Source organism: Dipodomys merriami, unplaced genomic scaffold (genome assembly GCF_024711535.1).
Source record: "Dipodomys merriami isolate MVZ:Mamm:240054 unplaced genomic scaffold, mDipMer1.0.p SCAF_307, whole genome shotgun sequence".
In the NCBI taxonomy this organism is placed as follows: Eukaryota; Metazoa; Chordata; class Mammalia; order Rodentia; family Heteromyidae; genus Dipodomys; species Dipodomys merriami.
The window spans coordinates 653,161-679,758 of record NW_027204571.1 but is presented as its reverse complement, the minus strand read 5'-3'; the positions used below and the strand labels follow the sequence as shown (position 1 = coordinate 679,758).

At 40.2% G+C, this 26,598-nt stretch overlaps 1 protein-coding gene across 3 annotated transcripts in view; it reads left to right on the top strand.

The window, feature by feature from the left end:
* Positions 1–26,598, top strand: part of LOC138840929 (intraflagellar transport protein 81 homolog) — a 154,808-nt gene that overhangs the window by 93,449 nt on the left and 34,761 nt on the right. For all 3 annotated transcript variants that reach the window (XM_070041363.1, XM_070041365.1, XM_070041364.1), the window contains exons 13-18: positions 6,118–6,267; positions 9,309–9,437; positions 11,622–11,711; positions 18,883–18,969; positions 19,931–20,002; positions 20,085–20,170. In XM_070041363.1, coding sequence (XP_069897464.1) covers positions 6,118–6,267; positions 9,309–9,437; positions 11,622–11,711; positions 18,883–18,969; positions 19,931–20,002; positions 20,085–20,170 — 614 coding nt within the window. The remainder of the gene's footprint in view (positions 1–6,117; positions 6,268–9,308; positions 9,438–11,621; positions 11,712–18,882; positions 18,970–19,930; positions 20,003–20,084; positions 20,171–26,598) is intronic.

Genomic DNA, 26,598 nt, shown 5'->3' with positions numbered 1-26,598 from the left:
CACCACCATGCCAGCTAGGGTTTTGTTTTGTGGGACTATGGATTGAACCTCAGGGTTTTGCACTTGCTAAGCCACTTGAGCTATAGCATTTTGTTTTGGTTATTTTTCAAATAGATCTTGTTTTTTTTGCCTAGAACAACTTGGGCCATAATCTTACTTATGCTTTGCCTGTAGCTGGGATGACATATGTATACCATTGTACCCAGACTTTTAATCGATTGAGATAGAGTCTCAAGAACTTTTGCTTCAGATGTCCTCAAATTGCACCCACTTTTCTTTGCTTCTTTTTTTCTTTCTTTTTTTGTGGGTCGTGGGGCTTGAACTCTGGGCTTGAGCGCTGTCCCTCAGCTCTTCAGCTCAAGGCGAGCACTCTACCACTTGAGTCACAGCGCCACTTCCGGTTTTCTAGTGGTTAATTGGAGATAAGAGTCTCAGGACTTTCCTGCCTGGGCTGGCCTTGAACCACCATCCTCAGATCTCAGCCTCCTGAGTAGCTAGGATTACAGGCGTGAGCCACCGGTGCCTGGCTTCTTTGCTTCTTTTTTTATGTGTATGTGATGCTAGAGATAGAAGCCAGAACAGTCAGTCACTGTACCACAGAGCTGGACTCCAGCTCAAATTTACCTCCAGAATACCTTAAAATAATTTTATGGCATATATGACTGCTTAGAGTAACAGTGAAGATAAAAAAATAATGTTCAGCCGGGCACTGGTGGCTCACTCCTGTAATCCTAGCTACTCAGGAGGCTGAGATCTGAGGATCGCGGTTCAAAGCCAGCCTGGGCAGGAGAGACCGTGAGACTCCTATCTCCAATAAACCACCAGAAAATCGGAAGTGGCGCTGTAGCTCAAGTGGTAGAGCGCTCGCCTTGAGCTGAAGAGCTGAGGGACAGTGCCCAGGCCCAGAGTTCAAGCCCCACGGCCGACAAAAAATAATAATAATAATAATAATGTTCAAGAATTTCAGTTCCAGGGCTGGGAAGGTAGCTCAGTGGTAGAGTGCTTACCTTGCATGCATGAGGCCCTGGGTTTGATTCCTCAGCACCATATAAGCAGAAAAAGCCAGAAGTGGCACTGTGGCTCAAGTGGTAGAGTGCTAGCCTTGAGCTGAAGAGCTGAGGGACAGCGCCCAGGCCCAGAGTTCAGACCATTCAACTGACCAAAAAAAAAAGAATTACAGTTCCTTGTTTATAGAAACCATCAAAATAAAATACTTCCCCAGTTGTTCTTTCTTGTTATAATTTATTAGCATAATATTTGGCTCTTGGTTGTAGCTGCCCACTTAAGAGTTCATGACTACAAATATAAAATATTGTTATACTCAGAAATTCTGGAGTGAGAAAGAAATCTGTTTAATGTTTTTAATCTGTATTTTCTGTCAAATCATAGAGAAATTTAAAAGATGATGAAAAACGGAATATGGGGGGTCCAATGAAATAAAATGGAGATTAATTTTTATATCTTATACTCATAAAGTGAAGGTTGTGACAAGTATAATATTCTGTTAACCAAATGATATTCTGTAATGAACTGTTGAAGCAGGTTCAGCATTTCATAATTCATTTATTGATTGGGCATAGATGAATTTAGACACAATATCATACCTTCACACTTTTGAATCTGTCACCTTTAAAAAGCAAATGAACAGCCAGCCTCTGGTAGTTCTTGTCTGAGTGAGATCTGAGAAACATGGTTCGAGGCTAGCCTAGGCAGGAAAGTCTCAGGCTCTTATCTCCTATAGAGACAAAGATTTTTAAAATTTTTGGTCAATTGTGGGTCTTGAATGACAGTGATTTGTTTTTGCGTGTGCCTGTATTAGAGTTTGAATTTTATCTCCAATAAACCACCCCCCAAAAGCCAGAAGTGGAACTGTGGCTTAAGTAGTAGAGCTCTAGCCATGAGCAAAAGAAACTCAGGAGCCAGGTGCCAGTGACTCACGCCTATAATCCTAGCTACACAGGAGGCTGAGATCTGAGGATCACAGTTCAAAGCCAGCCTGGGCAGGAAAGTCCGTGAGACTCTTTATCTCCGATTAACTGCCAGAAAACTAGAAGTGGCACTGTGGCTCAAGTGGTAAAGCACTCGCTTTGAGCTGAAGAGCTGAGTGACAGCACTCAGGCCCAGAGTTCAAGTTCCATAACCAACCAAAAAAAAGAGAGGCTCAGGGACAGCATCCAAGCCCTGAGTTAAAGCCGCAGGACTGGCACAAAAAAAAAAAGGCAAATTAGCAAATAAATATAGACAGATATGTAATTCATGACAGTGGGTCAGCCACTTGAAGAAAGAGACTTTCAGATTTTCAGGTAAATTAGAGTTCTTTTAACCATTCACACATTGAATATGGAAATGTATTTATTTTTGCTATCGACTTTATATAGCAACTTTGCTAAATTCACTTACTAGTTATAATATTTATCTTCAGATTATTTTTAATTTCTCCATAAGAATAATTATGCATAAATAATGAAATGTTTATTTCTTCCTAAACCTTACAGATTTTGTTTCTCTTACTACATTAGCTAGCTCTTTCACTACAAGGGAGTAGTCAGAATGTATTAGAAGCCTGTGTTCCTTTTATCCATTTCTGGAAATATTGCCTATAGAAATTATTGAGGGCAGGGAAGGTGGCTCAGTGGTAGAGTGCTTGCTTTGAATGCATGAGGCCCTGGGTTCGATTCCTCAGCACCACATAAGCAAAAAGAAAAAAAACCGGAAGTGACGCTATGGCTCAAGTGGTAGAGCGCTAGCCTTGTGCAAAAAGAAGCTCAGGGACACTGTCCAGGCTCTGAGTTTAAGTCCCAGGACTGGTAAAAAAGAAATTATTGAGAAAATGTCTGAGCCAGATATGGTGCTATATACTTGTAAGCCCAACGCTAAGGAGGCTAAGACAAGAAATAGTATATTGGAGGCCAGCCTGGACTACATAGTGAGAGTGTTCTGTGAAACAACAACAAAAACAAATCTCTGAAAATTCTGTGAATTTATCGTGTGTGTGTGTGTGTGTGTGTGTGTGTGTGTGTGTGTGTGTGTGTGTGTGTGTGTGTGTGTGTGTGTGTGTGTGTGTGTGTGTGTGTGTGTGTGTGTTACGTTGAAAATTTATTTTTTATCAGTTATGGATCTTGAACTCAAGCCCTGTGTGCTGTCCTGGAGCTTTTCTGGTCAAGGCTAGTGCTCTACCACTTTGAGCCATAGCTCCACTTCCAGTCTTCTGGTGGTTAATTGGAGATGAGTCTTGTGGACTTTCCTTCCCAGGCTGGCTTTAACTGCAATCCTCAGATCTGACCCTCCTGAGTAACTAGGATTGAAGGTGTGAGCCACCAGAGCCCTGCTGTAAAGGAAACTTTCAATGGATGAAAAACATTGACAAGGGGCTGGGACGGTGGCTCAGTGGTAGAGCACTTGCCTTGCATGCATGAGGCCCTGGGTTCGATTCCTCAGCACACATAAACAGAAAAAGCTGGAAATGCTGCTGTGGCTCAAGTGGTAGAGTGCTAGCCTTGAGGTGAAGAGCTGAGGGACAGCACCCAGGTCCAGAGTTCAGGCCCCACAACTGACACAAAAAAAGAAAAACATTGACGATGTATTTTCTTTACATGTTCTCATAGTTCTTAGTTTGTAGAGTTCTTGCTTTATTACGTTGACTGTGGTTAATCTGACCTTGAGCTGGTATGTACCATGAATGTCACTTAATAACCAACACACCTAGAACACATTGAGTCATTGTAGGTTCTTTCACCAAAAACATGTCTAGCTTTTAGCTTTTAAAAATATTTTTGGAGCAGTAAGAGAAGGGGAAATTGGCCTAGATATTACAAGAGGATAGCAGATGAGCAGGGCTGATTTCATTTTTGGCATTTTGCCCAGGACACTTTTAATAGAACATATAGTTACTCTAGGGATTCTGAGCCTGTAGTTGTATCAGGCTTACACATTAATTATTTAAAGGGAAAATTAGCAAGTTATTAGGCTCTAGGTAAATACCAATTTAATTCATACTGATAACAAAAAATTAGAGCAGTTCTGTTAATCAGCCATTGAAAATTTTCTGTGTGTAGGGCTGGGATGGTGGCTCAGTGGTAAAGCGTTTGCCTTGCATGCATGAGGCCCTGGGTTCGATTCCCCAGCACCACATAAGCAAAAAGAAAAAAAGCCAAAAGTGGCGCTGTGGCTCAAGTGGTAGAGCACTAGCCTTCAGCTGAAGAGCTGAGGGACAGCGCCCAGGCCCAGAGTTCAAGCCCCATGACTGGACCCAAAAACAAAAAACAAAATGAAAATTTGCTGTGTGGGCTGTCCCTGAGCTCTTCAGCTCAAGGCTAACCCTCTACCACTTGAGCCACAGCGCCACTTCTGGTTTTCTGGTGGCTAATTGGAGATAAGAGCCTTAGGGACTTTCCTTCCTGGGGTGGTTTTGAACTACAGTCCTCAAATCTCAGCCTCCTGAGTAGCTAGGGTTATAGGTGTGAGCCACTGGCACCCGGCAGAAAGTGATTTTTTTTGAAGAATTATATATCAGAAAAATTAGAAATGTATTAAACCAGTGCCTCAGGACCTTTACACATGATGTTTCTCACTTCTTGAAGTAATCATTCAGGTTCTTTCTTCTAACACACTCTTGACTCCTTTAGTTTTGGCTTAAATACAATTTAATTTTCCCCTCCTTCCCTCCTTCCCTCTCCCCTCCTTTAATCCCAGCCCTTGGCTTCTGATCTTCATCCTAACCCTGGTTAAATTTCTGTTTGTTCTCAATGTTCACCATTGTAAATTCTAGCTGCAGGTTTATTTAACCCACATCCTTCAAACTTCATGAGGGCAGGATCTTGTTTAGAGTTGTGTCCTTTCTGGCAGTACCTAATATAGAAGAGATAGTAACTAATATTCATCACATTAATTTATTTAAATATTCAAACCAGGCACTGATGGTTCACACCTGGAATCCTAGTTACTCAGGAGGCTGAGTTCTAAGGATTGTAGTTGAAAGCCAGCCTGAGCAGGAAAGTCAGTAAGATTCAGCTCCAATTAACCACCAAAAAGCCAAAAGAGCTGTGGTTCAAGTGGTAGAGCACTAGTCTTGAGCAAAACACCTCAAGAACAGCACCTAGACCTTGAGTTCAAGCCCCAGGACTGGCACAAAACAAAAAAACAAGCATTATGTATGTTTAATTTATTTTCCAAATCTTAGTTGGTATTGCTTAGTAACAGGGTCTTTCCATTAGAATAGAGCAATCATAGCTTTGATACATGAAAAGGTAAACAGATAATTCAATTACTACCAGTTCCCACTAGCATGCTTCTTAGGAAATAACAGTACATTTCTCAAGTGATAACAGTGGCAGCAAGTATTGATGATTTTGGTTGTCTCTTAATCCCAGTAAATCCCGTATGCTCCTACCAAAAGAGCATGTGGTATGTAAAATACACTATGTTGATACCACAGCCATAATTATAATTATCAGTTCTTTTTTCCTACTTCCTTTTTATTTATTTTTCCTCTTTTTTTTGTTTTTTGTTTTTCTCGGTCATGGGGTTTGAACTCTGGTTCTGCGCGCTGTCCCTGAGCTCTTCATCTCAAGGCAAGCACTCTACCACTTGAACCACAGCACCATTTCTGGTTTTCCGGTGGTTTATTGGAGATAAGAGTCTCTCAGACTTTTCCTGCCCAGGCTGACTTTGAACCGCTTTCCTCAGATCTCAGCCTCCGAAGTAGCTAGGATTATAGGTGTGAGCCACTGGTGCCCAGCTCTTTTCCTTGTTTTTTAGAATTATCTTTGTTTGTACAAAGGAGTTGACATTCAACAAAGCAATTTGTGAATATAATGAATCTGTCTCATACTTCCTTTTTAAACCTTTGTACTTTGATAGGGTTGAGTTTCTAATCTGTACTTGTGAAGCTTAAAATGAATGGCTTCTACATAAGGAGCTTGAATATTTATATGGGTCAAAAAATTCAAGTAATATTTTGATTAATTTGTAAGTCTTCCCAAGTTTTGTAAGAAAACCAAGTTTTTATATACTTGTGACATGTATTACAAGAAAAGTAAAAATTTTAAGGCTCTAAGGTTGTATACCATACTCTGGACCTACTGTTTTTCTAATTATATTACATATTGTCTTTTACAGTTCAAACGATATGTCAGTAAACTTCGAAGCAAGAGTACTGTTTTCAAAAAGAAGCATCAGATAATAGCTGAATTCAAAGCTGAATTTGGTCTCTTGCAGAGGACTGAAGAACTTCTTAAACAACATGATGAAAATATTAAACATCAACTGGTAATACAGTATTACTTTGGACTGCTAAAAATATAAATGCCAGGAGGTTTATAGTTTGCAGCATTTTTTGTTTTTGTTTTTTGCTGGTCCTGGGGCTTAAACCCTGGACCTGGAACTGTCCTTGAGCTTTTGGGCTCAAGGCTAACACCTTACCACATTGAGCCACAGTTCCACTTCTGTCTTTTTTGGTAGTTAAATGGAGATGAAGAGTCTCATAGACTTTTCCTGCATGGGCTGGCTTTAAACCATGATCCTCAGATCTCAGTTTCCTGAATAGCTAGGGTTATAAGCATGAGCCACTAGTGCCCAACAAGTTGCAGCTTTTTACTGAGCTGGTTGTTTTTATTGGAAAACCATAACATTAATTTTCTGATTAATTACAGCAATGCCATGTAAGCAGATTCACTTATTTTTAATACAGTGGTAAGCACTTCCTTTTATAAATGTGTGCTGATTTGGGATTAATAGAAGTTGAAGTTCAAGGCAGTTTTTAATTTGGTTAACTAGTTACTCTGTAAAATTCTCATGCCAAAAGAATAACTATAAAATATCTATTAATGGTGGTTTCCTGAGCAGAAATCTTGAAGCATGTACTTCCGAAGAGCTTTGAAATACCCTGCCAGGGAAAGCCTATGTGGGTTTACCCTAGGCTTCTTAGGTGTTAGTGTCTTGGTTATCAAAAGTGGTAAGCTGAGGGCAGTCAGCAGCAAAGCTGTTCTGATTGTGGGTGCTAGTTCCTCTATTTTCTAGGGTTCACATTTTTCCTCCTCTTACTCATGGGAAATTATTTCCTCAGGGTGCTAGCAATAATCTGGTAGAAATAAATGAAATTTTACCCAATTGTGGTTCTTTCCAGTTGACAATATGGACTTCAGTTTCATGCTAATGAGTATTGATTGCTTCTTGAGAATATAAGATTGACAATTTACTGTGAATCTACCATGGATTGTAACAACACTAATTTTAAATTGTTAGTAGGAACTATATTATCATTATTCACTTCAAATTGTTCTCTAATTCTCATTGTGATTCTTTTGGCCTACTCATTGTTACTTAAAATCAAACATTGGGGGTTTCCAAGTTACTTTTCAGGTAGGAATTTCTAGCTCCATTGCAACAACTTCAGTTACTACCATGACTTCATTCTCCTCCACTAAACTCCTGATGCTAATATGTTAGACTTCTCCACCACAGTCCATGGTAGACTTCTCCACCACAGTCCACGTTTGTGGGGTTTTATGCTTTGCTTTGTCCCCATTGGTTCCCATTATATTTCTTCCGTGTGATTTTTTTTCTTCTATGTTATCTTGTAATTTATTCATTCTTCTCTTTGTGTGTGTCTAGTCTGCTATTAAATCCATCTTTTGAATTCTTTTTTTTTTTGGGGGGGGGTCTGGTGATGGGGCCTCGGTGTTGTCCCTCAGCTCCTCAGCTCAAGGCTAGCACTCTACCACTTGAGCCACAGCACCACTTCTGGCTTTTTTCTTTTTGCTTATATGGTGCTGAGGAATCGAACCCAGAGCCTCATGCACACAAGGCAAGCGCTCTACTGCTGAGCCACCTTCCCAGCCCATCTTTTGAATTCTTAATATCTTTTTGTTTTGTTTTGTTTTGTTTTTTTGTTTTTTTTGGGTCCGGTCTTGGGGCCTGAACTCTGGGCCTGGGCGCTGTCCCTCAGCTCTTCAGCTCAAGGCTAGCGCTCTACCACTTAAGCCACAATGCCACTTTTGGCTTTTTTTCTTTTTGCTTATGTGGTGCTGGGGAATCTAACCCAGGGCCTCATGCTTGCAAGGCAAGCATGCTCTACCACTGAGCCACCTTCCCAGCCCCATGAATTCTTAATATCTTATATTTCTCAAGTCTAGAATTTCCATTTGACTACTTTGTAGATTTCAGTTGTAGTACTTTCCAACTTTCCATTTATTTTCTTTTTTTTTTTTTGTCGGTCATGGGGCTTGAACTCTGGGCCTGGGCACTGTCCTTCAGCTCTTCAGCTCAAGGCGAGCGCTCTACCACTTGAGCTACAGCGCCACTTCCGGTTTTCTAGTGGTTTATTGGAGATAGGAGTCTCATGGTCTTTCCTGCCCGGGCTGGCTTTGAACCATGATCCTCAGATCTCAGCCTCCTGAGTAGCTAGGATTATAGGCGTGAGCCACCGGCGCCCGGCTCTCCATTTATTTTCTTGAATATATTAGTCTATTATTTTAAAGTTTCTGCCTGATGAATTCATTCAAGTATCTTATGTCTGTTGTAAGTTTTGGCTCTTATTTTGAGTAATCTTAGAATTTAAGATTCCAAGCCCCCTCTCCCTTACAAGATAGTTGTTTACTTACTTATTTACATATTGCTGTTTACTCCCATTATAAGTAAGCTCTGTAGAGGAAGAGATTTTTCCCCCCATTTTTGTTCACTATGTACACTGGTGCCTAGAACTGGATTTGGCACATTTGAGTGTGCAATAAATACTAAATGAGTAAACATATAATTTCTCACTTGAGAATTCATGTATTTGCCAAGTGTTTATTGAGTGCATCCTGTTTTTCAGTCTGTATTAGGTATGCAGCATTTTTCCAAGGTCTACGAAATACTCTTTGCACCTAAAGCAACCATAATAAAATTTAGTGTAGGTTTATAAAATGAAAGGTATGTAATTTGAAGTCAGGCGCCGATGGTTCACGCCTGTAATCCTAGCTACTCAGGAGGCTGAGATCTGAAGATCGAGGTTCAAAGCCAGCCGGGGCAGGAAAGTCTATGAGACTCTTATCTCCAATAAACCACTAGAAAACCGGAAGTGGCACTATGGCTCAAGTGGCAGAGTGCTCAAAGAGCGCAGGGACAGCGCCCAAGCCCCACAACCGACAAAAAAAGAGAAAAAAAAAGAAAAAAAAAGAAAGGTAATGAAAACCCAATGAAAACACTCCTTTTGGATTCTAAACAAATGAATTTTGTTTGCAACTTTTCAACAGAAGTATGAAATAGTCATACTTCTTACGGAAACCAGCAACATGCTGACACCATTTTGTGGGCTCTGTTTCTGATAGCAAACCACTGAGGAGAAGAAGGGTATATCTGGCTTTAGTTATACACAAGAAGAGCTTCAAAGGGTCTCGGCACTGAAGAGTGAAGTGGATGAAATGAAAGGCCAAACCTTGGATGACATGTCTGAAATGGTGATTACACTTTCCTTGTATTTATTTCCATCTCTGCACAATGTTTATATTTTTTCATGTGTTTCTATGAATAGCTTTAAAATTTTTTCATTCTAATAAGGTTGTCTTAACTACTAATAGTTTGTGTATTTTGTCGTTTTTGAGATATACATGTTATATTATTTTAAATAAGTATTTGTGATAAAAATAAGTTTTCTCAAATCATACCATCCTACCTGATAAAATTATTTTCATGGATAAGCCTAGTATCTTTCCACATTTAAGAATGCTGTTTGACCAAAAAACACCACTACATTTTCATCAGGCATCATAATGTTGAAATTATAAGAAAAAAGAGAAAACACATCACACACAAAATAATAATAATGGAATTTTTTCTGACTGTTTGGTAAACAGCTAAATTCTCAGACTTCTCTTGTCCATCTTGGCATTACCCTAGAGCCTTCTGAATGTCCTAAATTCTCAGAGTCCTCTTGTCCATCTTGGGCTTTCCTCCAGAACCCTCTGAATTTTCTAGAAATGTAACTCCTAAAAAAATTGAATTTTACTGAGTACTGGTGGCTCTTGCTTATAACCCTAGCTATTCAAGAGTCTGGTATCTGAGGATCGAGGTTTGAAGCCAGACTAGGCATACAAATTCTAGAGACTTTTTTTTTTGTGGGTTGTGGGGGCTGAACTCTGGGCCTGGGTGCTGTCCCTCAGCTCTTCTGCTCAAAGCTAACATTCTACCACTTGAGCCACAGTGGCTCTTCTGGCTTTTTTCTGCTTATGTGGTGCTGAGGAATTGAACCCAGGGCCTAATGCATGCAAAGCAAGCACTCTTCCACTGAGCCACCTTCCCAGCCCACAAATTCTAGAGACTCTTATCTCCATTTAATCAGCTAAAAGCTATAAGAGATATGGCTCAAGTGGTAGAGTTACCAGCCATGAGTAAAAAGTTGTGAGTAGGGCTGGGATGTAGCTCAGTGGCAAAGCGCTTGCCTAGCAAGTGCAACGTCCTGGGTTCGATCCCCAGTACCAAAAAAGAAAAGACAAAAAAAAATAAAAAAAGTTGTGAGCAAAAAAGGCAAGTGAGAGCTTGAGGCTCAGAACTCAAGCCCTAGTACTAGCACACAAAAATAGAATTTGGGCTGAGCACTGGTGACTCATGCCTATAATCTTTTTTTTTATGTTGTTTTGTTGTTGTAAAAATACTGTACAGAGGGGTTTCAGTTACATGAGTAAGATAATGAGTACATTTCCTATTGAGCATTGTTACCTCCTCCTTTGTTTTTCCCCTCATGCCTATAATCTTAGCTATTCAGAAGGCTGAGATATGCAGGTTAAGGTTCAAAGTCAACCTATACAGGCAGGAAAATCAGTGAGCATCTTATCTCCAATTAACCACCAAAAAGTCAGAAGTGGAGCTGTAGCTCAAGTGGCAGAGTACAAAAAGCTCAAGTCCTGAGTTTAAACCACAAGACTGCCACCAAAAAAAAAAAAAAATTGTACAGAGGAAGCCTCCAGAACCATTTATTCCTATACCTTGTAGGTATGCTGATTGGTCATTACTTTTACCACTTAGATTAAGTGTTTTGGATATTACTCTACATATATGTAATCTTACATAACCAACATAAATATATGTTTTTATATAGTACATCATGATCATAGTTATTGTATACAGACAACAGGCAACTTGCAATTATTTTATTAATTCAATGTTAGAGTTAAATGTTTTCTTAGGATGATCTACCGTGTGTGTGTGTGTGTGTGTGTGTGTGTGTGTGTGTGTGTGTGTGTGTGTGTGTGTGTGTGTGTGTGTGTGTGTGTGTGTGTGTGTGTGTGTGTGTGTGTGTGTGTGTGTGTGTGTGTGTGTGTGTGTGTGTGTGTGTGTGTGTACACTCAGGGCATGGACACTGTCCCTTAGCTTTTTTTGGTCAAGGCTGGCATCCTACCACTTGAGCCACACCCTACTTACAGGTATTAACCATCAGTGCCTGGTTACAGTCTTGATAACATTTTGACTGGCTAAATGGTATTCTGTCTTGCCAAGAAATCAAAATTTACTAAACTCTTCCCCATTGTTGAGCACCAAAATAATTTATGTAGACAGACATTTTTACAATATTTCTATGCATGCAGCATTTTCTTCCTTTGAACTGTTTTTTTTAGATATATGGTTTTTTTTTGTTTAAATGACAGGTAAAAAAACTGAATTCCCTGGTATTGGAAAAGAAGTCAGCTCTAGCTCCAGTTATAAAGGAATTACGACAGTTGCGTCAGAAATGTCAAGTAAGTGAATTTGCTTTTGTGATATTTTTAGTGTTCTGTCTTGTTTAGATGTACTAGTTAGATGGCTAAATATTTTACCTAGTTTATTATAGAAAAGAAATTGTTTTTATTGCACTGATGTGATTCTGCAAAACGGAGTAAAGTGACCTCCAAGGGGGGTTTGTTTATTCTTCTGATTTTGTTATAAATTAATGAGAGAAAGCAAAGAGAGGAATTTAAACTGAAATTCACAAATGCAGCCAGATGAGGTTTTTCCCTTAAATTATATGCTGTAAAAGCTGTAAATAGAAAATCACATTCTTTTTTTTTTTTTGTCGGTCATGGGGCTTGAACTCTGGGCTTGGGCGCTGTCCCTCAGCTCTTCTGCTCAAGGTGAGCGCTCTACCACTTGAGCTACAGCGCCACTTCCGGTTTTCTAGTGGTTTATTGGAAATAGGAGTCTCACGGTCTTTCCTGCCCGGGCTGGCTTTGAACCGCGATTCTCAGATCTCAGCCTCCTGAGTAGCTAGGATTACAGGCGTGAGCCACCGGCGCCCGGCGAAAATCACATTCTTATGTAGCCAGATAAAAGCTTAGTCTGCTTACAAGTTGTGACAAGTTAACTTTAGATGAATGAATTTACCTTTCTTTGAGTCACAGTGTGGGACATTCCCAACTCAAGACTCATAACTTATTTATCTAAACCTTTTACAATCATTTATAGTTAGAATGGCATCTTGAAAAAATTGTGTTTATTTAGGAGAAGTTTTAGAAATTATATATAATTAAGTGAAACAATTACTTGTTAATATATGAACAAATTTAAATAGATATACAATCTGGTAATTATTAGTTTCACTGAAATATTTTTTAATTTTATTTATTTTTTATTTTATCTTTTTTTTTTTTTTTTTGCCGTTTGTGGGGCCTGAACTCTGGGCCTGGGTACTGTCCCAGAGATCTTCAGCTCAAGACTAGCACTCTGCTACCTGAGCCACAGCGCCACTTCCAGCTTTTTCTGCTTATGTAGTACTGAGGAATCAAACCCAGGCCTCATGCATGAAAGGCAAGCATTCTACCACGGAGCCACCTTCCCAGCCCTCTTACTTTTTTTTTTTTTTTTTTAATAAAAGTAAAACCAGGGCTGGGAAGGTGGCTCCGTGGTAGAGCGCTTGCCTTGCATGCCTGAGGCCCTGGGTTCGATTCCTCAGCACCATATAAGCAGAAAAAAAAAGCCGGAAGTGGTGCTGTGGCTCAAGTGGTAGAGTGCTAGCCTTGAGCTGAAGAGCTGAGGGACAGTGCCCAGGCCCAGAGTTCAGGCCCACAACCGGACGCCCCCCCCCCCCCCCCCCCCCCCCCGCCAAAAAAAAAAAAAAAAAAAGTAAAACCAACTGAGCCCTGATGGCTCACAACTGTAATCCTAGCTATTCAGGAGGCTGAGATCTGAGGATTGCAGTTCAAAGCCAGGAAAGTCTGTGAGGTTCTTTTCTTTTTTCTTTTTTTTTTGCCGGTTGTAGAGCCTGAACTCTGGCCTGGGCGCTGTCCCTCAGCTCTTTCAGCTTTTTCTGCTTTATGTGGCTCTGAGGAATTGAACTCAGGGCCTCATTCATGCAAGGCAAGCATTCTACCACTGAGCCACCTTCCCACCTGTCTGTGAGGTTCTAAGCTCTAATTAAGCACCAAAAGGCTGGAAGTGGAGCTGTTGCTCAAATGGTAGAGTGCTAGCACCCAAGTCCTGAGTTCAAGCCCCTGGTTCTAGCACAAAAACAAACAGAAAAAAAACTCACGTTCTTGGCAAAGAATTTACAACAGAATTATTTGAAGAAAAGAACAGACATGCTTTCTACTTATGCATTCCCAGTGTACTCCCTAGAGGTATTATCTATTAGCAAGTCCTTATTTATTGTCTAGAAATTTTGTGGGAATCAGCAGATGGATAATTATGCAGTGACTACCTTAAATTTGTTTTCACACCTTTGCTCTACTTTCTAAAACATTTTTCTTAATTGTTCCTAAGGATAGCTTAGTGGTAGAGCTTATGTGTAGCCTATGCAAAAGCCCAACAATATTTTTGGCAGTACTAGGGCTTGAACTCAGAGCCTCAAGCTTTTTTGCTCAAGGCTGGAACTCTGCTACTTGTGCTATGCCTCCATTTCTGATTTTTTAATAGTTAATAGAAAATAAGAGTTTCACCCATTTGTCTTCCTGGGGATAGCTTTGAGCTTTGATACTCAGATTTCAGCCTCCTGAGTAGCTAAGATTATAAACCTCAGCCCTTATTTTGTGCGCTGTTTTTATGCTGTTTTTGAGTTTCCTGTCATATCTGAAATGACAAGCACAGGCCACCACACCTGGATTTGGGTTGAGAGAGTATCTCTCCAACTTTGTTGCTTGGGATGGCCTCATACCTACATCTCCTGTTCTTAAACTCCCAATTGGCTAGGATTACAGGCATGAGTTGCCAGTACTTAACTTAGAAAACAATTTTTTTGGAGTAAACTCTGAAATCAACCCTGATTAATATTAACATATTTATTTTTATTTGACTTATGTACTTCTTTTGCTCATCTTATACTTTCTGCTTCTTGTTTAGATGTCTAGTTTAGATCTTGAATTAGATTTCACTATGTAATATCTGAAAACTTTATTTTGATGGCTAAGTTTGGCCTATTTAGATAGATAGATAAATAGATACATAGATACATACATACATTTAGCTTTTGCAATGTCATTTTATGTTTGACTTTTAAATTTTTTATTTTAATGTTTTACATTTTTTTGTTGGTTGTGGGACTTGAACTCTGGGCTTGGGCACTGTCCCTGTCCTTGTGCTCTTCAGCTCAAGGCCAGTGGTCTACCACCTGAGCCCTAGTGCCACTTATGGTTTTCTGGTGGTTTATTGGAGATAAGAGTCTCATGGAGGGGCTGGGAAGTTGGCTCAGTGGTAGAGCGCTTGCCTTGCATTCATGAGGCCCTGGGTTCGATTCTTCAGCACCACATAATTAAAAAGAAAAAAGCCGGAAGTGGCGCTGTGGCTCAAGTGGTAGAGCGCTAGCCTTGAGCTGAAGAGCTGAGGGACAGCGCCCAGGCCCAGAGTTCAGGCACCACGACCGGACCCCCCCAAAAAAATAGTCTCATGGACTTTCCTGCCCGGACTGGCTTTGAACTTCGGTCCTCAGATCTCAGCCTCCTAAGTAGCTAGGATTATAGGCATGAGTCACCGGCGCCTGGCTTGACTTTCAATTTTATTTTTTTATTTTATTTTATTTTCCAGACGTGGGGCTTGAACTCTGGGCTTGGGAGCTTTCCTTGCACTCTTCAACACAAGGCGAGTGCTCTACCGCTGAAGCACCACTTCCGGTTTTCTAGTGGTTTATTGGAGATAAGAATCTCACAAAGGGGGCTGGGAAGGTGGCTCAGTGGTAGAGCACTTGCCTTGCATGCTCGAGGCCCTGGGTTTGATTCCTCAGCACTACATAAGAAAAAAAGCCGGAAGTGGCGCTGTGGCTCAAGTGGTAGAGCGCTAGCCCTGAGCTGAAGAGCTGAGGGACAACGCCCAGGCCCAGAGTTCAGGCCCCACGACCGGACCCCCCAAAAAAAACAAAACAAGAAAGAATCTCACAAAGTTTCCTGCCTGGGATCGCTTTGAACAGTGATCCTCAGATCTCAGCCTCCTGAGTAGATAGGATTACAAGCGTGAGCCACCGGTGCCCTGCTATTGACTTTCAATTTTAAAGCCTATAAAAATAATATGTGTGTTTTCTGGCTTGTAGTTTTGTTCTAGCCATTGTATTTTTTGCTTTTCTTTTTTTGTTTGTTTTTGTTTTCTTTTGTCAGTCCTGGGGCTTGAACTCAAGTTCTAGGCCCTATCCCTGAACTCTTTTCCTAAATGCTGGTATGCTTCTCCTTTGAGCCACAGCTCCACTTCTGTTTTTTGAGTGGTTAATTAGAGATAGTCTCCTGGTAGCTGGGTGTCGGTGGCTCACGCCTGTAATCCTACCTACTCAAGAGGCTGAGATCTGAGAATCAAGGTTCAAAGCCAGCCCAGGCAGGAAAAGTCCATGAGACTCTCATCTCCAATAAACCACTAGAAAACCAGAAGTGGCGCTGTAGCGCAAGTGGTAGAGCGCTCGCCTTGAGCTGAAGAGCGCAAGGAGAGCTCCCAAGTCCAGAGGTCAAGCCCCACGACCCACAAAAAAAAAAGTATCATGGGACTTTTCTGCTAGGATTGGCTTTGTACCACAATCCTTAAATCTCAGCCTCCTGAGTAGCTAGGATTACAGTCATGATCCACCAGCAACCCAGCTTTTTTCTCTGCTCTTTCTTTGCTGAATTTGTTCTTTTTTTTAACCTTCCACCATTGTAAACAGTCTCATTTCCCTTTTTCTTTTATGTCCTTTTCTGTCTTTACTTTGATTCTAATATAATTTACTTTTCAGTATTTACCATATATTTCTGAAATAATAAGTTAATTATCATTTTCCAGCATTATAGGAACTTAGAATAATTTCCTTCTTTTTTCTACATCTTTAAAAGTCCGTGTCACTGTGGTTTTTATGGTCACTTCCTGTGTAGCTTTCACACAGCCAGCGGTTCTCACTTGTGCCTCATTCTTTCCTTCTAGCCCAGTTTTCTGCTTCCTGAAAGTCTGTTTCCTTGGGGTTTTGTTTTGTTTTGTTTTTCTATAGTTCTCTTAGTTGAAATGAAGTCTTATGGACTTTTCTTCCCAGAGCTAGCCCAGAACCATGGTCCTCCCAACATTAGCCTCATGGCTAGGATTATAGGTATGAACCATTGCACCTAGCCATTGGTTGAGATAAGGTCTTGTGAACTTTTTGCTTGGGCTTTTTTCAAACTGTGGCTTCTTCCATTCCCAGCCTCCCAAGTAGCTAGGATTATAGGCATGAGCCACTGTCACCTACCTCCACTCAATTTTTTTTTTTTTTTGGAGGTGGTCCGATCGTGGGGCTGAACTCTGGGCCTGGGCGCTGTCCCTCAGCTCTTCAACTCAAGGCTAGTGCTGTACCACTTGAGCCACAGTGCTACTTCTGGCTTTTTTCTTTTTGCTTATGTGGTGCTGAGGAATCGAACCCAGGGCCTCATGCATGCAAGGCAAGTGTTCTACCACTGAGCTACCTTCCCAGCCCCTCAATTTTTAACTTAAATGACTATCTTTTTCATTTTTTTTTCCCTCATTATGTGTATGTGGTGTGTGTGTGTTCACACGCATGCAATGCACTGCTGGGGCTTGAACTCAGGGCCTTGTACTCTTTGTTTTTTTTCATTAAAATTCCCACTCTACCACTAGATCCACACCTCCACTTTCTGGCTTTTTACTAGTTAATTGGAGATAAGAGTTTCTTGGATTTGTCTGCGCAAGGCTGGCTTTGAATCACTATCCTCCTTAGTAGCTAGTATTCCAGATGTGTGCCACTGTTGTCCTTCTGAGTGTGTTGTCCTCCTGAGTGCTGAGATTATATGCATGTACTACTATACCCAAAAGATTTTGTCTCTTGAATCCTGGCAACTCAGGGCAAAGAATGTGTTCCTCCAGTTTGTTTGTTTTGCAATTATTCTGCCATATGTTTTAGAAAATATCACAAGCTGGAAGTTAATTTTGAGCTAATGCCTTTGTTTAGAAGCTTCTGGACCTTGTAGGTTGGAAAATTTAAATCTCAAACCTACCTAGGCTCAGACCACCTTTTCATCTGCCTTTGTGGGCTGGCAGCAGAGCAGCATACTGATAAATTTGTCCATTAGACTCATAGGCCAAAAGGCTTTTACTAACTATATCATCTCATCTGGTTGAGAGGCTAGGATGTGAGTGACTGCCAGCCTGGAAAGCCTCTATCTGTTGATCATTTTGGTACATAAAAGCCACAGCCCTTTTCCTACAATTTTTGATGCTGTTGTAGTCACACTCACATGCAGTCCCCCTCAACAAAGGCAGCACACACAACATCCTTCATCTATGGTTACTCTCATTCTCAAGGAAATGGTATTGTGGGAAACCAAGGCCACTCTCAGACTAGCAGTAGCCCTTACTCAGAGAGTCACAGGTTGAAAGCAACTTGGATTTAATACAAGGTGCTTTATTCTAGCTTCTTAGTCTGCATTGGCCTAAAGCTTTTCTTCTGCCCTGCTTAGACTTTAAAATTCCAAATGCCAAAACTAGCTCACCCCATGCTTTTCCCTAGGAAGAGCCAATATGTGATCTCTTGTTTCTGGCCCTGCTAACTTCCTCTTCTTTGAAATTCAGTTCAGCTGTGCACTTAATACATGTTTGCTCTACCTTATCAAGCATTTGTATATACTTTCAACATTTCTAAGTATTTGTAGCAGATTTTCAGATTATCCCATTCAAAATACTACATCAGAATCAACTTTAAAATTACTAAAATAGCCTGAACAGAAAGTTCTAACTGTGCCTTTCTTGAGTAGTATAATCTTTGGCAAGCATGTGGCCTTCCTGAATGTTCTCCAGGCATTGTACTGGGTAGTAGAGCCTCCTTTGAGGCCTTGTTGTGAGTTTCAGTTATTGTCAAGGGCCCCATTCAATACCCTGGCATATTTCACAAAGTTCTCCTTATCACCTGAGTCTTCATCCTCCCTCACCACTTCCTAGACCTCTCCAGTAATGCTCACCACTGTGTGTTCCTTAATTTTTCTTCTCTCTCGTTTCTAATCCTTTGTACCTTGTGTGCTTTAAAAAAAAAAAGCTCAGCCCATTTCCCCTTGTTCTTCTTCCTCTAACTATTCTTACTAATCTCACATTCAGTTTCAATATTGATTTCTCCAGGAAGTTATTCCCACTGATCCCCAGTGTGGATTAGGTCCCATAGAGTCCTGTGTGCTTCATTCACCTTGCATTCCCATTGTAGTTACCACAGCAGCACAAATGCTTGTTTGAATGTTACTTGAGAGGAAGAATTTTTAGCTGTTTTGTTCATTGTTATATCCCAAGCTTCTAATAAGGAGCTTGGCACAGAGCTCAATACATGGTAGCTATTATTCTTATCAGCACCTCCATCTGTCATAATTCTCAAATGTCTGATTGTTGTATAAATAACTCTTAAGTATGCCAAGAAGCTTAGAGTTAAGTTACAAGTCTGACAAGGGCACACATTGTTTTAGATCCACATTTTAGGTCTTTGTTTTTTACTTATACAGTCATTTGCCCTTTTCATACTAGGAACTAACCCAGGAGTGTGATGAAAAGAAATCCCAATATGACAGCTGTGCAGCAGGCCTCGAAAGCAATCGGTCCAAATTAGAACAGGTAAGAAGAGAATTGTTACTATAACAATTTAGTAAATATTGGCTGTGAATGCGTTTTATCACTACATTAGTGTCAAAAATTTCCAAATCTTTATCACCATCTCCTGCCTGTCTTCTAAGCTCCAGAAGTATTTATTTTTTAAATCTTATATGTACACTCTGAACTTTTCTATTTGTACCACTACCACCAAATCCTAAATTCTGTCGTGTCTTGCTGGACTCCCACAGTGACCTTCTAACTGGATTCCTGTTTCCACATTTGTCTTCCCAAGATTTCTTTCCATTGAACAGCTAAAGAGACCTTTTGCAGTTCACAGCACTCTGCTCTGGTTTCCACTTACACTTGGACTGAAACCACAGGCCCCCACCTGGCTTGTTCTCTTCAGATCCATTTACTATGCCCCTCATCTATGGAGCCCTTCCACACAGGCCTTCTTCTTGAACTACGAACAGGCCAAGCCCATCTTTACTACTTCTGCACCTCGGTTTTTGCCTACCTTTCTATATAACTTTCTATATACCTCCCCCTGGAGGGCTTCCCTGACCACCTTAACTAACATTTCCCACTCCACCCCAGGTAAGCCCAGCCTACTCTAGCCTATCCTACTTCTGACTTTTCTTCATGGCCTGCCCCCATCTGAAATATCATTCATTACTCATTTTCTTGTTTATGTCAGTCTCCTTACTTGAACAAGGTGACGAGGACCTGTCTGCCTCATTAATTGTGTGTCCTCAGCACACAGCAGACCTTAATAATGGATAAGTGAACCTACAGATTTTAGAGTGATAAGAAAAGTTTCTAGAAAAGATTGCTACCTTTTTCTTATTAGAATAATTGCATATGCTTAAAAAATCATAAAAGTAAATGACTGATGGTAGATCTTTTATTGTATATTTAAAGTCATCTCTGCATTTGTCTTACTCTTTCAATAACATTGCTCATTTAAAATGACATGTTGTAGGAAGTTAGAGGACTCCGGGAAGAGTGTCTTCAAGAAGAAAGTAAATACCATTATACAAATTGTATGATTAAGGTAAGACAAAGAAAATGGATTGAATTCTTTTCTGAGATTTTTCTGTGTCAAAGACTTCCTTGAAATTTGTCTTCCCATTTAGGACCTAGAAGTTCAACTTCGTCGCGCTACTGATGAGATGAAAGCATATGTCTCCTCCGATCAACAAGAAAAGAGGAAGGCAATTAGGCAAGCCATGTTTTTGTTTTATATTGCTACTTAATGTTTTTATCTATAAAAGTGTTAGAAATGAGCTGAGAAGGTAGCTCAGTAGTAGAGTGCTTGCCTAGCATGCCTGAAGCCCTGAGTTTGATTCCTTAGTACCACATAAACAGAAAAAGCTGGAAGTGGTGCTGTGGCTCAAGTGGTAGAGTGCTAGCCTTGTGCAAAAGAAGCTCAGGGGGGCTGGGAAGGTGGCTCAGCAGTAGAGGGCTTGCCTTGCATGCATGAGGCCCTGGGTTTGATTCCTTACCACCACATAAAGAAAAAATCCAGAAGTAGTGCTGTGGCTAAAGTGGTAGAGCACTAGCCTTGAGCTGAAGAGCTGAGGGACAGTGCCCAGGTCCAGACCCCATGACTGGCAAAAAAAAAAAAAAAATGCTCAGGGACAATGCCTGGGCCTTGAGTTCAAGCCCAGGACTGGCAAAAAAAAAAAAAGGGGGGGGGTTATAAAAAACATAGGATTATATAAACTTAGGATATTTAAATATATACTAAAATGTATTTGAATCTTATTATTTTCTGGATATTCCCTCCCTGCTAAGCAGAATACATAAAATTCTAACTCTTCCTTGCTTACTATTTATGAGATAATATATATATGTGTGTGTGTGTACATATATGTGTATGTGTGTACATATATATGTTTAAATATATATATATATATATATAAAAAACAAGAGCTGCAGTTTAACCACTTTTAAGCCAAGATTTCAGTGGCATTGATTACCCTGAAAATGCTGTCCAACCATTTCCATGCCTTTTCATCACCCAGAAGAAACTCTGTAAACACTAAGCAATAACTTGTTAGCCCCTCACCTCCCCCAGGAATATGTATAATTCATCATTGCTCCTTTATAAGCATTAACTTGGTCTCCTTTTAAAGCCCCAAGTGGCTGTGACTCTCATCATCTTTCTGCCAATGGAGCATTTTAGCTAGAATCTGTGTGATTGCAATGTGCCAGAGTAGGGTGTGTAAATACTACTTAGTTCTTTTTTTTGTTTTTGTAATCCTAGCTTGTGATGTTCTGTAGTAAATCAAATCCTGCCTTTAAAAATACATTTATAATTGAATTAACTACTTGTAATAAAATGCAATAATTGAACAAGATAAGCTTTTTTTGCCCATCATCACAATTTAAATGTTTTAATTTACCATCCAATAAAAACCTGAGGGGTTGGGAATGTGGCCTATTGGTAGAGTGCTTACCTAGCATGCATGAAGCCCTGGGTTCGATTCCTCAGTACCACATAAACAGAAAAAGCCAGAAGTGGCACTGTGGCTCAAGTGATAGAGTGCTAAACTTGAGCAATAGAATCTCAGGGACAGTGCCCAGGCCCTGAGTTCAAGCCTTAGGACTGGCAAAAAATAAAAAATAAACCCAAGCCTTGGAATTTACTTTTGAGATTGCAATTGAGATTTTAAGTGGAAGACATACACATACACACACACACACATGTTAATATTACAGAAAGGTATCTATGAAATAGATTCTTGCAATCTTAATTTTTTTATGTATTGCACTGGAATGCAAGCTAGACTGAAAGTGTACTATAAATAGAACAATTGTTTTTTCTAAAGTGTGTACTCTCACATACGAAACTAAAAATGTCCTTATTTAGATCTTTTCATTGAATGTAGACTTTGCTCTAATAAATCTATATGGCCAATGCTAAGAAATGACAAAAGTTAGCCTATAATCCTAACTACACAGGAGATGGAGATTGGGAAGACCATGGTTTGAGATCATGGTTTGAAACTTAAACCAGGAGACCCCCATCTCAATCAATAGCTGGATATGGTAGTGCATGCCCGTCATCCAAGCTTTGTGGAAAGTGTAAAGAGGTGGATTATGATTCAAGCCAGCAAACATATAAGACCTTACTCAAAATATAACAAAGGCAAAAAAGGCTGGAGACATGGCTGAAGTCATAGAGCATCTGTACAGCAAAGTAGAAGGCCCTGAGTTCAACCCTCAGTATCACAGAAGAAAGGAAGAAGGGATTAAGTGATTTTATTATTGAAAATACAAAATTTTTTTAAAGTAATTTTTGTTTCTTTCAATTTATCAGTATAAATAGTAAAAGAAGGAAATAATTGTTCCTATACAGTTAATTTTGTCATTATTTTTCTAGCAAGATGTTCTTTATCCTTTAAAAAAGATCCTTATGAATTTTCATCCTTCTCTAGTTTTCCTGCAGAAAATATTGTGCCATGTATATTAAAATATAGCTGGGGGCTAGGAAGGTGGCTTAGTGGTAGAGCACTTGCCTTGCATGCATGAGGCCCTGGGTTCTATTCCTCAACACCACATAAACAAAAAGAAAAAAGCCAGAAGTGGCGCTGTGGCTCAAGTGCTAGAGCGCTAGCCTTGAGCTGAAGAGCTGAGGGACAGCGCCCAGGCCCAGAGTTCAGGCCCCACGACCGGACCTAAATAAATAAATAAATTAAATTAAATATAGCTGTACATAACAGGAATATTAGGAATAAAAATGGTGTTGATTACTCTCTGAACTGAACTCACTGATACCTGTTTAAAATATTATAGACAATGTTTTTTCTTTTGCTGGTCTTGAAGCTTAAACTAGGCCTGGGCACTGTCTCTGAGTTCCTTTTGCTCAAGGAGAGAACTCTACCACTTCCAGCTTTTTCTGTGATTTAATTGAAGATAGGAGTCTCACAAACTTTCTTGAATTTGCTGGCTTCAAACTGTGATACTCAGATCTCAGCCTGCTGAGTATCAGGTAGGATTGCAGGTGTAAGCCACTGTTGTCTGGCTTATAGACAATATTTTTATTGTCATTCCATTTTCATTTTCAGCAGTTCTTTCTGGTAAGCTTAAAGATAGATATAAGAAAAGTTTTGAAAAGGCAGCCTGCTTTATTTAGTTCAAAATGGAGAACTCATACATTCTTTTTTTTTTCTTTTTTTTGTGCCAGTCATGGGCTTGAACTCAGGGCTCCTGCATTGTTCCTGAGGGATTTTTTTGTTGTTTTGGGGGGTTTTTTGTTATTTTTTCTCAAGGCTAGTACTGTACCACTTGAGCTACACTTTGGCTTTTTAGGTAGTTAATTAGAGATAAGAGTCTCATGGACTTTCCTGCCTAAACTGGCTTCAAATTGCAATCCTCAGATCTCAGCCTCCTGAGTAGCTAAGATTATAGGCATGTGCCTCTGGCACTCAGCTCATAAAATCTGTTATCCTCTTTTTTTCAGTTCATAGTTGTATCACCTTGGGCAAATCACTTCATTGTCTATAAAATAAAAATAATATACATAGGATCAAGTTAAATATGATGTATGTATTGGTGCTTTGCCATTTCTGTCCTGATTTTGACCTGAAACCCAGGGCATACTGGCACATAACAAGTACTCCGTAATTCTTCTTCTTCTTTTTTTTTTTTTTATGGTGCTGGGCATCAAACCGAGGGCACTCAGATGTACTGGGCTAACATATTACCATTGAGCTACATCCTTAGTTCCGTAATTATTCCTTAAATAAATTTGCTTAATCAATAAAAAGTAGGTTTTAGTACATATAATATACAAAACCTGTTTGTTTCTTGAGAACTTTTTATATAAATGAAGAATTTGGAACAGTTTGGACTGTTCTCAGGCCTGGGGTGCAAATGATTGATTTAAAGCCGTCTGTTCTGTAGCTGTGCATTCTTCGTAAAAGGTATGCCTCTTACACACTCCTACCTGTTTTCCTTTGGAGAGCTGGAAAGGCAAGCTGTGTGACTTACTGTCTGGTAAATTTTAAGGGGAAAATGAAGGTTTGTAAGAATTGTTTGTTCTTCTTCACCCTCATTCCTGTGTACATTCTACTTTTAGCACTGTCAGGACCTTGTCTACTTTACATTCTCTCTGTTCACATCAATTTCACACAATTTTGCTTCTCTTTAGGCTACTGCATTTTCTTTTTTGTGATTTATGTTTTCTTAGATTCTCAATTTTGTATTCTTTTTTTTTTTTTTTTGGTCTGGTCGTGGGGCCTGAACTCTGGGCCTGGGTGCTGTCCCTCAGCTCTTCAGCTCAAGGCTAGCGCTCTACCACTTGAGCCACAGCGCCACTTCCGGCTTTTTCTGTTTCTGTGGTACTGAGGAATAGAACCTAGGGCCTAATACATGCAAGGCAAGCACTCTACCACTGAGCCACCTTTCCAGCCCAATCTGATTATATTTTAACATAAAGTCTAAAGTCTCTTAGATGCTGCCATTTGTTGCTTAGTCCTTATCTTTCAACCTTTATCTTAACATGTCACCGACTTTAAATCTCATTTGCTTTTTTTGTGCAATATTACATTTTTATTTTAAAATAAAGAACATTTTAATTTTTTGCATTAAAACTAGAAATATTTTTCCTATAAATACTTGTAAAAACAAAACTCAATAATTATGTTCTTTTTGTTTGTTTGTTTGTTTGTTTTTGATCAGTAGTAGGGCCTGAACTCTGGGCCTGGGCACTGTCCCTCAGCTCTTCAGCTGAAGGCTAGAACTCTACCACTTGAGCGTCAGCCCCACTTCCAGCTTTTTCTGCTTATGTGGTGCTGAGGAATCGAACCCAGGGCCTCATGCATGCAAGGCAAGCACTCTACCACTGAGCCACCTTCCCAGCCCCAAAAAACTCAATAATTATGAAACAGTATACATCGAAACTGAGTGCTGTCTATCCAAGTGTAGTGGTACATGCCTGTAATCCCAGCACTCAGGAGGCTGAGACAGAAGGGCAACATAGTATAAGTTCCTAGACATCCTGAGCAATGTAGTGAAACCATCTCAGAAAAAAAAAAAAAAGGCTGTTAGAAGTAGAGCTGTGGCTCAAGAGGTGGAGTGCCAGCCTTGAGCAAAAAAGCTCAGGGATAGTGTTCAGGCCCTGAGTTCAGCTTACATACACATAAAAAAAGGTCCACATTTTGTCTCACCTCAGACTTTAACACCAGTATACATTATGACATTCTTTTCTCATATGTCTATATATGTATATATTAGCAAATATATGGGAAATTTGTGTATGTATATGTATATACATGTGTATATAAATGTAATATCTAGGGGCTGGGAAGGTGGCTCAGTGGTAGAGCACTTGCCTTGCATGTATGAGGCCCTGGGTTCGATTCCCCAGCACCACATAAGCAAAAAGAAAAAAAGCCGGAAGTGGCGCTGTGGCTCAAGTGGTAGAATGCTAACCTTGAGCTGAAGAGCTGAGGGACAGTGCCCAGGCCCAGAGTTCAGGCTCCATGACCGACCCCCCCCCAAAAAAAAAAAAAAAAAAGTAACATCTAAGCTACGCACACAATTTTTTTCTTTTTTCTTTTTGTACCAATCCTAGGGCATGAATCCAGGGTCTTGATGCTGTCCTGAGCTTTTGTACACACAGTTGGTTTGTTAGTTTTTGTTGGTGAGCGAACAGCACCCAGCTTGCACATAACCTAGAATTTCTACTTCAGTATTTATAGATATGCCCTGCCCTCATCCTCTTTTATCACTTTTTTTTGGTCATGGGCCTGAACTCTGGTCCTGGGTGCTGTCCCTCATCTCTGTACCTCAGGGCTAGCACTCTACCACTTGAGCCACAGAGCCACTTCCAACTTTTTCTGCTTATGTGGTGCTGAGGAATCAAACCCAGGACCTCATGCATGCAAGGCAAGCACTCTACCACTGAGCCACCTTTCCATCCCCTCTTGTATCACTTTTATTCTTCTTTTAAATGTACAAACCATAATTTACTTAAGCATTTCTATATACATTCATTCATAAAGTAAATAGTCCAATAGTCCTTGTTTTTATGTTCATTAAGTCATGGGAGTTTCCTGTTGAACAACTTCACAGAAAGAGAACCTCAGAATTAGATACTATTAAATGTTTATTTAAAATGTGCATTTTAAGCCAGATACTGGTGGCTCACACCTGTAATCCTCACTATTCAGGAGCCTAAGATCTGGGGATCACAGTTCAGAGCCAGCCCAGAAGACAAGTCTGGAAGATTCCAATTAACTACCAGAAAACCAGAAGTGGAGATATGGCTCAAAGTAGCAGAGCATTAACCTTAAGCAAAAAGAGCTCGGGGGCAGCACCAGGCCCTAAATTCAAGCCCCACTACCAGTGTGAAAGTGCACTTAGTTGAGTACAATGACTCACACCTGTAATCCTAGCTACTTAGGAGTCTAAACTAGAAAGAGCTCAGTTTGAAGCCAACCCAAGGAAGAAAAATCTGTGAAACTCCACCTCAAGTTAACCAGCAAAATAGTGGACTATAGGCATGGCTTAAGTGGTAGAACCAGCCATGAACGTGAAAGCTCAAAGCCCTGGTACTATCACACACACACACACACACACACACACACACACACACACACACACACACACACACACACACACACACACACACACACACAC